Source organism: Salvelinus sp. IW2-2015, linkage group LG13 (genome assembly GCF_002910315.2).
Source record: "Salvelinus sp. IW2-2015 linkage group LG13, ASM291031v2, whole genome shotgun sequence".
Taxonomy (NCBI): Eukaryota; Metazoa; Chordata; class Actinopteri; order Salmoniformes; family Salmonidae; genus Salvelinus; species Salvelinus sp. IW2-2015.
Window position 1 is genome coordinate 46,325,478 of NC_036853.1, and position 15,111 is coordinate 46,340,588.

The following is a 15,111-nucleotide window of genomic DNA, read 5'->3' on the forward strand; positions in this document are numbered from 1 at the left end:
TGTCCAAACTTTGACTGGTACTGTATGTAAATGTGATATTCCGGTTTTAAATGTTTTATAAATTAGCAAACATTTCTAAAAACCTTTTTTTGTCTTAAGTCATTTTGGGGTATTGTGTGGTGATTGATGAGAGGGGGAAAACATTTTAATACTTTTTAGAATAAGGCTGTAACGTAACAAAATGTGGAAAAAGGGAAGGGGTCTGAATTCTTCCGATACACTATGTCAAAATTATACATATAAATATTTTCCCTTTGCCATTCATAATATTAACAGTCTCCAAAAAGTATGTCACATTTATTTTCAATTAAACCTCCCGAGGAGGCCAACTCACCTTGTCATGGCAGGCTTTCTCACAGGGTAGCATCTGTTTGACGCCCGTGCCTTGGGCCCGCTCCACCAGGCGGATGGCTCTGACCAGCTCGGTCAGCTCAGAAGGCTCCAGCGACGCTTCGTGGTCGTTGCCCTTCCAGCTCTTGTCCAGGGTCACGTGACGCTCCACCACTTTTGCCCCCATTGCCACTGCTGCCACGGTGATGCTGATACCCCTCTCATGGCCGGAATATCCYATGGGAATATCAGGGAATTCCTTCTGGTATTCCTACAGTATGTCYGGAAAATGGAGAGTGAAATACCATGGGTCAATTAATTTCCTTCCCATCGGAACACAAATATGTCAAATTCTTGTTGTCTCTCTCTCTCTCTCTCTTCCAGTGCTGTGCACTTGACTCAACCGACGTTTCCTTATGACATTACCCCGGGGTGACAACAGATAACGTGCTGATCCTGCTCGACAACCCCTTCCTTGTAATAAACCAATGGGAAGTCTTACTGCTATGACACGTAGGTTGACATCCTCAGGATCCAATGGGTAGGCACTGGTGCACTGTAGGATGGTAAACTTCTGATTGTGTTCCTTGACCGTCTGATAGACTCGTCTCATTGTCGCCATTGACTGCATCCCACTGGATATCACCATAGGCCGTCCTGAYGTTAAACAAAGTTGTAATTTCTACAGTAACTAACTTCACTGATATGACACATATTACACATTTTGACAGCACATTCAGAGTATAACATTTAACTTTTACCACAGTAACGTGTGGCAAAGATGTAGTGCATATATAACACAGTGTTAACTTAAATCACTGACCTTTTTTTGCAGTCAGTTCCAGATAGGGGAAATTGTTGGCATCGCATGAGGCAACTTTGAAGAAGGGCACATCAAGCTCATCCAGGAASTCCACAGCCATCTAACAAGCGTTGCAAAGCAGTTGGGGTAGTCATGCATGTTTTTGCTTGAAATCCGGAATATCTACACAGTCACAGCAAACTAATTCAATAGACATTAATCATGGAATAACCTCTTACCTCGGTCCATTCCGAGGCGGTGAAGAAGATTCCAACCCCTTTGCATATTTCTGGAGCTCTCTATATTGTTCATGACTGAACTCCAGATGGCGCTTGTGGTCCCGTACCATGTCTTTTTCCCAGGAATGTTTGGAGTTGTACGGACGCTCCAGGGCACGCTTGTTGAACTTGTACTCAAGCTCACTCTTCTGAAACTTGGCGCAGTCTGCCCGCAGTCCTGTAATTGATCCAACCGTGAGTAATAGCGTCAAACCACCCACACACGCCCTGCTTCCATTTATGCAGATCCATGCACAGCAGCAGTACAGTATCAGGATCATAGCAGAAAAGACCTTTCCCTCAGTCCTGCCATTTTTATTTATTTTTATTAATTTATTTCATCATCTGAATGCATACCCACACTCATAATCCAACTTTCATCCTCTCCCTCACACCTCTCACTCCTCGGCTACGACCTCCCATCAACTCTCAGCACATATAATCGTCCGTATTCTCACTCGTCTTGCACTATTCCTCATCCGCCACATATCAACTCCTCCTAGATTAAAGCAGGCATTCTTCGCGCGAGCGCACTACCTAGCGCCCAGCAGACACGCTACGGCAGAATAGGATGCATTGCGTACCTCCGAAGCACAACCCAACCAAGCCGCACTGCTTCTTAACACAGCGCGCCTCCAACCCGGAAGCCAGCCGCACCAATGTGTCGGAGGAAACACCGTGTACCTGGCCCCCTTGGTTAGCGCGCACTGCGCCCGGCCCGCCACAGGAGGTCGCTGGAGCGCGATGAGACAAGGATATCCCTACCGGCCAAACCCTCCCTAACCCGGACGACGCTATGCCAATTGTGCGTCGCCCCACGGCCTCCGGGTCGCGGCCGGCTGCGACAGAGCCTCGGGCGCGAACCAGAAGACTCTGGTCTCATACACAAAGAGCTCGAACCTAACACTACTTTCAATCCCTAAAATACACTATATAATACAACTAGAACATTACCACTTCATCTTCCTCACTCCTCTCTACGATCTTATGGTTACAGTTATTATTATTATTAAACTGCCTCTACAGATAATGTTCACATCATACAGATCAAATTAATCTTAAAGACACCGATAATTCTGAATCTTACCAGACTATCCCACCCCGATATTCCATTTTACTATTTCTCAAAATAAATTCACACATCTATCACATGCTCACACATTACTGTCGTTCCATCACATACTCCATGCGTGTGGCTATACACAAACAATTTTCCTTCTCCCTCACACCGTTTACAAATTACAACTAACCTCTTTATATTTTTTCTACTCCACTACAGTATCTATAAGACCATCTCCTTACACCTACCTTATGGTACATCATCTCTCAAACTTGAATCTACTGGCAGAAGACACACCTCTCGCGTTACACACCAATGCTACCATAATTTCCACTATCATTTGTCTATACTCTATGCTATATATATTGGGCTCGTCCCAGCAATGTACATAAACTGCGTGTTCTGCTACCCACGCACTTTTGATTTTGTATGCTGCCTATCTGTCTCACACGCACATGTGCGTCAGACTTGGGATCCTTCAGAGTGCCCCTAAGATTCCATGAGGTGAACAGACCAGACAACATAATAAACCGTGCGTACAACCACAGACTGACAAAAAACACCGTATCCTAGCAGTCCACTTGTTCTTGACTGTCTACGGCGCTGAGGTGACACTGTGATGCAAGGCGAACATCTCGCACTTACTCACTTGGAATTCTTAGGCAACGCATCTGCAGTGCCGCATACGCGACCCACCTGGCCGCACCCGCGCAGTCGCAACGATCACTCTCGCGAAATCTTTTATACTCCAGACGTAGCCTCTACATTCCATTTGAGGTTATTAAACAGTCATAATTGCAGATATCATGACCTTCCTCAGCTGCAATAAAGTTTGCCTCACGATCGAGACCTATGCCAACTGCGATCTACTACCATTCGCCCGACTAGACATATACAGGTTTCTCTCCACAACTCGCTTTACAATGTATATGTGTGCCCTCTTCTTATACTGTATCTGTTCCCTCACTACCACACCCTATCGTATATATCGATCCGATCATATCTAGAAGCTACAACTGCCGAGCCACATAAATTTGCGGCAGTGCATTCCATACTTTTACCCTAACACAGGATCCAGCCTAGTCCTGGACAAGAAAAAGACTCAATTCTGCATTCAGCATGCTTTTTGTCCAGAACTAGGGTTAATTTGTGTCCAGGAAAGTCTTAGTCCTTAAAGTCTTACAATGTCTCTTCATTTAGCTTCCATTACCTTGGCCATCTTGATCATTTTCTTGGCGATTTCAATATCTCCCTGGTGGTTCTGTCCAATTTCTGCAATAATAAAACAGGGGTTAGAACCCCCAATCATCCTGCCAGGACCAAGTTCGAATTTCAGAGGCATTTTTTAAATAAAAGTGATAAATGAAGTTGGTAAATGATTAAGAGCCTATGGCAAATTAATCACGCTCTTTTTAAGGATGAGATTTTCAGAGGCAGTCTTGCACAGTGGATCGAGGAAGAAATTGCTTATCGTCTGCCCTTTTATACACTTCCCTAAAGTCAGCCTATCCAATGATAAGCCAGTGTCCTCACCAGTCATGCAACAAGTGACTGCTAGGACCTGTTTTTTGTAGTCTGTGTGCTAGTCTATTTCTGTTCACCTCATGGAATCTTCCTTAGTCAATCTAATTTGGCAAGAGCACAAACAAATCTGGGACAGGCACCTTTTTTGTGGGCGACCCAATATATTAGCAAATATATTCAATAAGGAAATTGTACAGTGAGACCAAGTTCTCTCTCATGTACAGTTTAGAGATGTACAATTAGTGAAGGAGATGGTCTTATAAGTAGGATGTTGTTTTTTTACTGGGAAAAAATACCCACATTGAACACAGTTTATTAAAAATATGATTTATTTTGAGAAAATGTAAAATACTGTTTTATATTACTGTTTTATATCTTTACCTTTTTATAGCATTATATCATCWTAGTATGACTAGATTGTTTTTATATATCTTTAGGGATTGAAAGTAGTGTTAGGTTCGAGCTCTTTGTGTATGAGAAGTGTCATTATTTAGTGGACTGCAGTGGACTGTAGGAATGCGTACTCCCAATAACTCAAGGCCTCTCCTGACTGATAAGAAATCCTGTGACATGCACAAAGAAATCCTGGGTGATGGAAAAGTACTGAAGTACATCTTTATGGAAGGGAGAGGGTGAGAGCTGTGGGTGTAAGTGGACACGGCACTGTATTGAATGTATGTATTCAGCTGGACATCTTTGTTGAGTACACGTTTGAAACGTCACTTTGAATTTGGGCTCTTTTGTATGATAAATATGTCTATGGTATATTGAGATACTGGTCTTCTTATCAATTGGCGTTGTCGGTAGGATATCACACTTAAGGAACAGAGAGTTTTCTGTAGAGAATGGAGTTTCAAAAGTTTAAACAAATCTTAGATATGGCCATTTAGGGAACATCCTGTGTGTGTGTGTGTGTGTGWGTGWGTGAGACAGTTGGATACATCCTGTCAGTAACTGGTGGATAGAGCAACCGTTACAAAATCTGAGGGGATAGAGATAGTATTTAGGACTTAACAGCGTATGGTTCTGGGGTTGGAATTGTATCTAACACAGATTCCCACCGGAGGAGAATATATTGTGCATATAAAAAATATTCCTAAATAAATGAATGAATCAAGAAATTCAGACTAGAAAATGAACACAATTAGTGAGTGATGATTGGTGCTGAAAGGATACATTATAAAAGCGTCACAATATAACCCACAACTTGGAATGAAAGTCGTTTTAGAAGGAGTCACTGCTTACTGGGAATAAACTTMGGTTCCAATTTAGGAATATGATGGGAATGAGAGACATTGCCAGTTCATTGAACCTATACAGTCAGCCGTCGAAAAGTAGCTTTTGTAACAAAAAATAAAGGGAGGCAAGGACTGAGAGCATTCCGATGATTATGGCTCTTTCTGCCTCCCAATCCACCATCTGGTGGGCACAAACAGAGAAGCAAGCAAAAGAGAAGTTTAGAAGTGGGTATAGAGGTAGTCACAGTACGTTTCCAGAGACAGGAAAGGACATCTCAGAGGATGTGTTGAAAGACGTGAACATGGTACGTCATCAKTGAGCTATAATAAGAACTACAGACAGCCTCGGACACCGATTTGTGGGGGCTGACATCTTGCTAGTTCTGGTTTCCGGAGCTCATTAGTACATGCCCACTAGCACTGGAGCCCAGCCAAGACGTGCATTCCAGGAAAAGCCAGAGCAGGCCGTAGATATTGATTAGTTATGGAGGGGAAATCTGCAGGCATGAAGAACCACCACACAACCCTGACACAACCACTGAAAACATGAAGAAAATGTGTACGCAAGTAAGTTATTCAGTACTAAGAGGACAGTGGTCTAGCTTGCTCTATTAGTTTTTGTTTTTGAACCTTTATTTAACTAGGCAAGTCAGTTAAGAACAAATTCTTATTTACAACYACGACCTACCCCGGCCAAACCCGGACGATGCTGGGCCAATTGTGCGCCACCCTATTAGTGATGGGCWTTCCGGCTCTTTTCAGTGAGCCGGCTCGTTCGGCTCAGCTCACCAAAAAGAGACGGCTCTTTTGGCTCCCAAACGGCTCTTTAAAAAAKATATGCATTTGGAATCTAATACAGTATAGGCCGACAGTAGCCCATCACTGCTATAATAGACACCAATTATCAAATATACCACTTGAGTGAAATTAGAAGCCTATCAAATTGCGTATAGATATCAGAGACATCCCATATCCCATTGACTCTATATCTTCGATTAACCTCAGGAGAGTTGAAAATTATGATCATAGACTAGCCAGTATTGTTGACAGTGTAATTCACGTGTCTTTGCACTTAAAATGTTTTTTTTTCTTCTTTGAAACAATCGTTTCTTTACACATTTTTATAATGCAGAAAATATGATGCACACTTGCTGTACCCTGCATATAGATGGCTATAAATTAAATTACTAATATTCTAATTCCTAATTCTATAGTACCCTTGAGATTCAAGATTCAAGGCAAACCCTAGGCACGCTGTAGATCATGGGACCCTTACGTATCAGGTGTAATCATATTCCTTTTGTGGTTGGTGCACAGCACAGTCAATAACAATTCCTAGTTTCTGACTGGCCCTGCTAGCGTTTCCGCTTTTTCATTCTCTCCTCCCTTAACTCTCGAGTTCATCCACTGATCTACTCCCCGTTAGATACTGTAACGTTATCGATAGGTAGCCACCATCATCAAATAGCTAGATATGGACGATTTTGACATGCTCAGCGCACCACAGGCTGCGGCCGGCAATGGGACGGACGAAGACCCCGCTGCCGCTTTCTTGGCCCAGCAAGAAAGCGAGATCGCGGGGATTGAGAACGACGAAGGATTCAGCATCCTGGACAGCGGAGAGGTTCCAACGTCGCTAGACAACAATCTGACAGGCYACACAAACGGTAACAATGTTCCCTGAACTCTTAACGTATCAAGTTACATTAGCTAGCTCGTTCGTATAATTTAATGGAGTCAAAGCCTAGCAAATTGGCAATAATTACCTAGCAATGTGCTAGCCAGTTACACAGTTAGCTAGCTGAAGCTAGCCATCTTACTTAGGAAACTAGCCAGCCAACGAGATACCTTACCTAGTTAGCTAACTTACATCGACTGTCTGCAGGGGACTTGAATGAAAGAGATCGTGAGAAAAACAAGTTWCGTCATTTTAGCTGGCTGGATCCAATATTTCAGGGCATCTATTTWWAAAAAWTCGGMAAACTAGCTCGTAATGCGCAAGGTAACGSTAGTTACCCCATTTTGTAAGSTCGCTAACGGCGCTAGTTAGTAGCTACATTACATGTGTATATGCTAGCTAATTTAGCTACACGCAACTTTACTTATTGACATCTTGATGTTTTGTGAAGTGTCGTGAATCAACTAACAGAAAATATCGTGTCTTTGAATGACAGGTTAGCTAGTTATAACGTCTATTTCCTGGTTAGCTTGCTAACGTAAGCCTGTCATTGATTGATCCCACTGCACCAACATACTGGCCACTTCATTACTACAATTTGATATATGGCTCAATGACCATTGGATTTTCATACAAAACTGTCGCCTTCAGGAAGTGAGATTATTGACCGATTAGTTAGCTACATTGGCCCGAAACATTTTCATGTTATTCAACTCTTTAAGGAAGGGATGTAGCTAGCTAGTTACAATGAATGAATCGCTCATCGTAAAGATATTGCCTAACCAAGCGTTTATSCACCAATGCACTAGACTAGAACAAACCTACGTGTAACGTTAGTATTTTTCAAATTTACAATGACAAATCCATAATMAATCTGAATTTGATCATTGTGAAAGCTTGCTGATTTGTGATGGGTCGTGGTGATTTTGAAAGCAAAAGCAAATGCAACCATCCTATCTGTCTTATTCCATAATGTAAGACGCATAGAAAAGTCTGATGCACAGCCGCTCTGTAATGTTAATTGATGATGTAGGCCATTTCCTTGTCTTTGATGTGGCTTTGTTCATGATAAATGRTTAATTTATTTTGCAGATGCAGTGGATGGTGCTGTTAATGGAGACATTCATGAGGTAATATCTTAAGTTTTCCATTTTGTCATACAGCAGAGATTGTGATTATATTGACTCAAGGAGAACATTAGAATACTTAACCATGCATGTTTGTTTTAACATAGCCTAATGAATACTAAATGCCATGGTTGTGTCATTATTGACCATGGTTGTGTTCAGTATGCACAAAACGGGGGAAAAAATGCCCAGAGTGAAAAGGGGGAGATGCTATTGACTTGTGCAATGAGAAACGTTTTAATTTTGCTACAGTGTGCCCTGTTGAACACCASCCATGTGTTTGTTAGGAGAGCAACGGCCCGTCTGATGCATACTCAGCCATCTCCAGTGCCGACCGGCTGCAGGCTGAGCCAGAGAGCCTGCGTAAATGGAGGGAGGAGCAGAGAGAGAGGCTCGAGGTCCTAGGTAAGGATAGGRCCCTGGTATATCCTGGCTAGAGGACCATAGCAGCGTGCAGCATAACAATAGAATAGAAGGAATCCAAAGCGCTGAACGCCCCTTTAAAACACCACAACCATTGGAAAATGTATGTCCCTGACRTGCAATGCAAGAAAAACACTAAGCACATGTTGAAATTGCCCCTGGTTTTAGAAGGCTTCGGTTTGTGATGTCATTTTTCAAGAGAATTGCCTGTACTGTGTGAATCATAAGACCTCTTCTTCTTCCTAATGTCCCCTTCCCCAGACGCTAATTCTCGTAAGCAGGAGTCTGAGTGGAAGGACAAGGCCAAGGTAGAGCTGGAGGAGTGGCACACTAGACAGGACGAGCAGCTGGAGAAGACTAAAGTGAACAACAGGTAAAAATGCATAGAAAAATGCATAGTCTAGTAATAAAATAAAAAAATGCATAGTCTAGTCATTGTATTTCAATGTAAAAACAGCCCTAGGTTGAGCCAGGAGGACTAAAACCCACTGGACTCCAAGGGAACCTTTTGTCCACTGACTCACTTTTTCTCTACAGGTGCCGTGGAAAGGAAACCCTGTCCATTTGAGTATAAATAACATGCTCTCCTGCTGAAATCCCCTTGCAGAATAGTTAGTTATTGTGTTGCAATGGTTCCTATTGGTCCCTCTATGTTCTCTACTACCTGTTATGTGTTTCAAGGTTCAAATAGACCTAAACTAAGATGTAGGCTAGCTGTGTGCAGTCTATGGTAGAACAGTGAAAAGATCAGTACACTATGTTCCCGGAATGAAAAATAATCATGTATATTCATTCACAGGTTAATTTATTTCTGATAATGACCTGGAGCGGCAATCCAAGTTATGCATGGTGTTGCTAAATGACGAGACCCCAGAATTGACCCTTGAACTACAAGACATTTGAGCACGGAATATTCCGAAATATCTGGTTGAGATCAGGAATTATAATATCAATTGGTGTTAATATCTATCGAAAGGTAACAGGACAGCCCCAGCAGCAAACAGAAATGTAGGATGTTTAAAAAAATAAATATATATATATATATTTATTTTATTTTATTTTTTTTAATTTTTTTTACATCCTACATTTCTGTTTGCTACTGGGGCTGTCCTGTTACCTTTCGATAGATATTAACACCAATTGATATATATATATATATTTCAGTTTGATAAGTCTTAGGTTAAGGGTTTTGGAACTCCTTGCCGTTCTTCAAGTGATCTACAGTGTTCAAGATAGTGAAAACCAAGACTTTATACTAACTTGAGCGTCTGTAACCCAAGCTCTCCCTCTGCACTGAATAATATATCAGCCAATGTTCCAGTCTCTGTCAAATGCCTAGCTACCTCTAACCTGCCTCTTATGTTGTTTCTGGTCTTTGTAAATCGCGTCCCAAATGGCACCCTATTCCCTATGTAGTCTCCTCGGGCTCTGGTCAAAAGTAGTGCACTAGGTAGGGAATAGGGTGCCATTTTGGACGTTTGTGTGTGTGAGCTCTGGGCTGGGTTTGTTCTGTCGTTTGTTCTCCTTTTTACCGATATCTCTCTCTCTCTCTCTCTCTTTCCTGCTTGCTGCTTTCCTCTGGGACATCCCCTGTGTCTCCAGGGTGCTGGATGAGGATTTCTACAAACAACCCTTCTCTGACCTGATTGGTTATGTGTATGTTGCTAAACTAACATTGTTTATTTTTCGCGTCAATCATACGCCGCACGAATCCATTTTAACACACATTTTTACGTTCGGCTTTCCCCTTCATTTTTTGTTGTTGTTGGTTTTGATGTTATTTTTCAAAGTAGACTTTCGTTTATCTTGAGTGTGCGTGACTGTTTTTGCATGTTTTTACGAATATAAACCCACCCGGTGTCTTTATTTTTATGCAGTGAATATTTGTAGGCTGAATGTCATTGCATCAGCCTTAATGCTCCATCGCCCAGTTTCCATATAAATTCTGTTCCCATAACTGTAGTGTAGTACATCGAGTGGCCATTTTGTTTTAGTTTGSTTTTGTTTAATTCCATCGTCCATGATCCATCTATATGTCCCTTCGTTTTATCATGCCATTTGCAAATGTTTTGGATTCTTAGATCCCTGTATATCTATACCTGTATTATTCATATGTGTACATGGAGAACTAGAATTTGACGCTATGTAGAAAACATTGGTTAGGTGTGGTACTTGGGATGTACCACGTTAAATGTATTGATGAAACCGTATAGCTGCAACCGTAGCTACCTCAGCTGCGTGTTGATACCATGTGGGAGGTAGCTACGTGTTGATACCATGTGGTGGTAAGGCCCTGCAATAGACTAGCGTCCTGTCCAGGGAGGTGCACGCCACAGAAACAGGAGATGAGCTCCTGCTCCTATGAGCCGTTCCMGCTAGCACAATCCAAGGCTCGTAGGAGGCGYCTTGCGACAAAATCCAACGGTTGAAGTCTATTTTCAGTAGCCCATATAGCCTGGTGCTGTCGCAGAGCCCTGGATGTAGACCGTCAACTGTTGCGGTGATGTTGCTTGTACGTCTGCATTTCTAAACTGAAGGCGCCTTGGACACACCGCTGCTTCAAACGTCTGTAAATGTGATCTGTTTAGAATCTTAGTACCTACTAGCAAGCCACTGTCTACAGTAGAATGACACGCTACTGTTGTTGTCTAACTCGCCCTCTTAGTATTGCAGCCCTTGTATCTKTCTGCCACMTTTCATTAATTTGATGGCTGAAGAGCAAACGTTCCCGTATAACCCGGCGTCCTTGTCTCCGCCAAACCAAAGACCCACAGCTAGAGGCAGAGAGGGCATGTATTGTTGCCTCACCCAACCAACCCAATGGCACAGCAGATGAAGGCTGCAAGCTAAGCACACTTCTTAGAGCACCAACAACAAAAATCCCCCCCTCCCCGAAAATGACAGTTTTATTTTTTCTCTGGGAAAATGCATGCTGGCTTTTGTCATCTGCATAAAGCTCATTTACTTTTCATTTCTATATATCTGACTTGTGATCTGTTTCTCCTTGTTTCTTTTCCTATGCACCTTTAAGCACACACATTAACCATCCTTGCTACCGCCTAGACCAGTTAAGTAAAAAAAAAAAAAAAAACTAAGACAATATCCTAGTAGGGAGAAGTAAATTAGCCTAGAAAAATGGCAAAACGATATTCAATAGTAGTGCACAATTAGACTAGACTGTAGTCAGGGCTCTCCAACCCTAATCTAGCGCACCTGATTTMACTAATTAGCCGGTTGATAAGCTGAATCAGGTTAGTTACAACTGGGGTTGGAGTGAACCTACAGGAGGGTAGCTCTACAGGAACAGGATTGGAGAGCCCTGCTGTAGATGAATACGAATCCACTGCCAATTTACATGTATTTTAGAAGCTGGGTGTCCCTCCTCCTGTGATGCGTTGGTCCACTGGTCCTGTGTGTATCTGTAGTTTCGTTGTGACAGTGAATTTTCATTGGCTTCTCATCCCCATTTTGCTGTGTGTATTGTGTTCCAGTTTATAGAGGGGTTCTTTCATTTTGTTAACTCCTTGGCAGTGGAAGTGGGTGGGATTGGGTTTTGCTATGCCCTCTGGCTTGCATTTCAAAATGTCTTATTGTGGCACGGTACCATTTTAATTTATTTCATTTCAGGTATTATGTATTGTACGCCTTCTAGTGGAATTAGATTCCCTTTTTGGGTTTGGTATTGGAGTAAAMATGATATAAGTTATCAGTGAAGATTGTGACATGTATTTGCTGCATTTCAAATGGTCTGCTTTCCAACCACAGCAAAATGCAAATGCATGYCAAAGTCTCAGGTTTTGGTTGTTAAAAAACTAACTTGCCACGAAGCGCTCTCATCAAGTATAAAGGACATAAAGCAAAACATATTCCTAATGCTATACTTGGGATCTTGAGAGAATATTTGAACGTAACCAAAGGCAAGTTAGGGGCGTCACCCCGCCCAGTTCTGTGACGAACTGCATTTTTAACCAACCAAACCGCGTTTTATAGCCGTTCCAAAACCCCTTGGTTAGACTGACAGGGAAAAGCAGGTGACTAACTAGCTGTATGACCGGGGTTATAGGGGCATGCTATGTGCTCTTATCCAGCCCTGTTCTCTTCGTCTGTTTTTGATGTGGCCACCCGGCGAATGTTTATTTTTGGATGTAATGTAGTTGAGTCGACTGGACTGTTCTGAGTTGGGCCTCCGCTGCTGTCTACTCGACACTTCCTCCTCAAGCAAAGTTTTAGATTCAGACCTCACTAAAACTGTTGCACTACAACATGAAAAAGCCATGCTAAAATGGCACCATTTTGATAACGAATCCTTTTTTAAAATGTTATTGGCAACTCATTAAATGATGTCATGCTGAAGGGATCTAAACTACCTGCATGTATTTATATGGGGATTCCCCATGTCTATCCCTGAAGTGTTGCAGAGGAGGTGGTGTGTTAGCAGGAAGCAGTAAGGCCCTCTGTAAAGCTCTGCTGATCTCTGGGGCCCAGGCCTGCTCCCTCCCTCTCTAAAGCTCTGTTCCCCTCCTGTGTTGCCTTTGCAGAGCGGCCGAGGAGGCCATGCTGTCGGACATGGACGAGAACAACCCGGGCACCGAGTGGGAGCGCGTGGCGCGCCTCTGCGACTTCAACCCAAAGTCCAGCAAGCAGGCCAAAGATGTGTCCCGCATGCGCTCTGTCCTCATCTCCCTCAAGCAGGCCCCTCTGGTCCGCTAACCCTCTTCTCTCTCTGTTAGATGTCTCAATTCAGTCCCTACCCCTCCCCCTTGGCACTAACCATTCAGTGTTTGAATATCTGAAGGCTCTGAATACGTACTGTATAAGCAGTGTAGTGGTGGAGTTTCCATAATACACCATGTTGCTTTCACCTTACAGATCTGTTAACATTGAGGGGAAGGGAGTGAATTGAGACGGCTGTATCTCTACCCTTTGCTAACACTCTCTGGACCCAGATTGCAACCAAACTCTCATAGGGAAATGTATCATCCCACCTACCTGACCTGGGGTTGTTCCCACCCAGCCCGACTACCTGACCTGGGGTTGTTCCCACCCAACCCGACTACCTGACCTGGGGTTGTTCCCACCCAACCCGACTACCTGACCTGTGGTTGTTCCCACCCGACTACCTGACCTGGGGTCATTTTCCACCCACCTACCTGACCTGGGGTCATTTTCCACCTACCTGACCTGGGGTTGTTCCCACCCAACCCACCTACCTGACCTGGGGTCATTTCCAACTTACCCAACCCACCTACCTGACCTGGGGTCGTTGTTGTACATGGATTGATGATATTCCTCTCTTCCATCTTCCTTTCCGTCATTAAAGAACAAAATAAGTATACACATTTATTTTTTGTTTCTATTCTTTTAAGGACCAAACTCTGTTTATTAAATGTGTTGTTGGAAACCATTTTAGAACCAGCTTGTGGCATTTATTGTGACTATTTCAATCTATGCATTTTTTCCCATTTGAACCACGAATCAAGTACGGTAAATATACGTGATCTATATGTGTGTGTAAGCATCAAGGTTGGGGTCAATTCCATTTTAAATTCCAGTTAATTCAGAAAGTACACAATTCCACATCAAATTTTTGATAATTGAAAAGCATTGAAGAGAATTGGAATTTCAGTGTACTTCCTGAATTGACTGGAATTGAAATGGAATTGCCCCCAACCCTGGTAAACATCATGTACTCTATATGCGTGTACCTATGTACATATACAAAATGTTAATGTCATAAACAGAGTAGAATTGTGGTTTAAAGATTAACTGTGGCACCAAGTGTTGCTTTTAATGTTCATTGTCCATCGATTTCAATATCAGTAAAACATGAATTAAACTTGTCGTCAGGATCGTTATTGATGTTTTGTCCATAACATTCAAATTATGGTTGCACCTAATTGGTGGAAGTAAAATTTCAGGTGAGACAAATAACATATTTTATACTGCATTTTCAATMAAATTGTTTTGTGCCCCTAGTGGTGGAGGGCCTAATGCTGTTTGACCTTGGGTTCAAATGAATCTGGCAAAAATGGCAGAGGTGAAGTGAGGGGGTTTACTCCTGTTAAAATCTGTCCTCGGTAAGCAGACCGCCTGGGAAGACTCCCATCATTAGGGCGAAGACCATCTCAACATATGCAGTATCTCAAATGTTTGTTTTTTTACCTTTATTTAACTAGGCAAGTCAATTAAGAACAAATTCTTATTTACAATGACGGCCTTGGAACAGTGGGTTAACTGCCTTGTTCAGGGGCAGAATGACAGATTTTTACCTTGTCAGCTCAGTGATTCYATCTAGCAATCTTTCGGTCACTGGCTCAACGCTCTAACCACTAGGCTACCTGCCRACCTTTGATCAAWGCCACGCTGTTGGTTGGGAGGTGGCCAGTCAAAATGTGACATCTTTGAGCTTGAATCTGTTCAAATGAATGGCTTCATAAGTTATGTTCATAGATATTTTGTGTAGTAACAAGCTATTGTGGATTTTACAAATGCAACCTAATTTGGGACGTCTATATCAGGAGTATTCAACTCTTAAAGCCAACTTCTGCTTGATATGAAAATGTGGTCGGAGGCTCCTATGGAGGGTGTGTTCCCTGGATTCCATTCCAGGGAACAGCCATACGTAATAGTGGCAGGTATTATACATGTCAC

At 42.6% G+C, this 15,111-nt stretch overlaps 1 protein-coding gene and 1 pseudogene across 3 annotated transcripts; one reads left to right on the forward strand and one right to left on the reverse strand.

Annotated features, from left to right (window-relative positions):
* LOC111971593 (sialic acid synthase-like) overlaps positions 1-3,815 on the reverse strand; it is a 10,578-nt pseudogene extending 6,763 nt beyond the window's left edge.
* A 2,753-nt stretch (positions 3,816-6,568) lies between these two features.
* LOC111971594 (clathrin light chain A) lies at positions 6,569-14,169 on the forward strand. 3 transcript variants are annotated; one of them, XM_023998437.3, is made up of 7 exons: positions 6,569-6,899; positions 8,003-8,040; positions 8,325-8,442; positions 8,722-8,833; positions 10,063-10,116; positions 11,492-11,527; positions 12,999-14,169. In XM_023998437.3, exons 1-7 carry the CDS (start codon positions 6,707-6,709, stop codon positions 13,168-13,170), a joined length of 723 nt encoding a protein of 240 aa, XP_023854205.1. In that variant the 5' UTR covers positions 6,569-6,706; the 3' UTR covers positions 13,171-14,169. The 3 variants fall into 3 exon arrangements, with proteins under 3 accessions (XP_023854205.1, XP_023854206.1, XP_023854207.1); XM_023998438.3 differs by lacking the exon at positions 11,492-11,527 and having other exon boundaries at positions 6,571-6,899; XM_023998439.3 differs by lacking the exons at positions 10,063-10,116; positions 11,492-11,527 and having other exon boundaries at positions 6,582-6,899.
* The last annotated feature ends 942 nt before the right edge of the window (positions 14,170-15,111 follow it).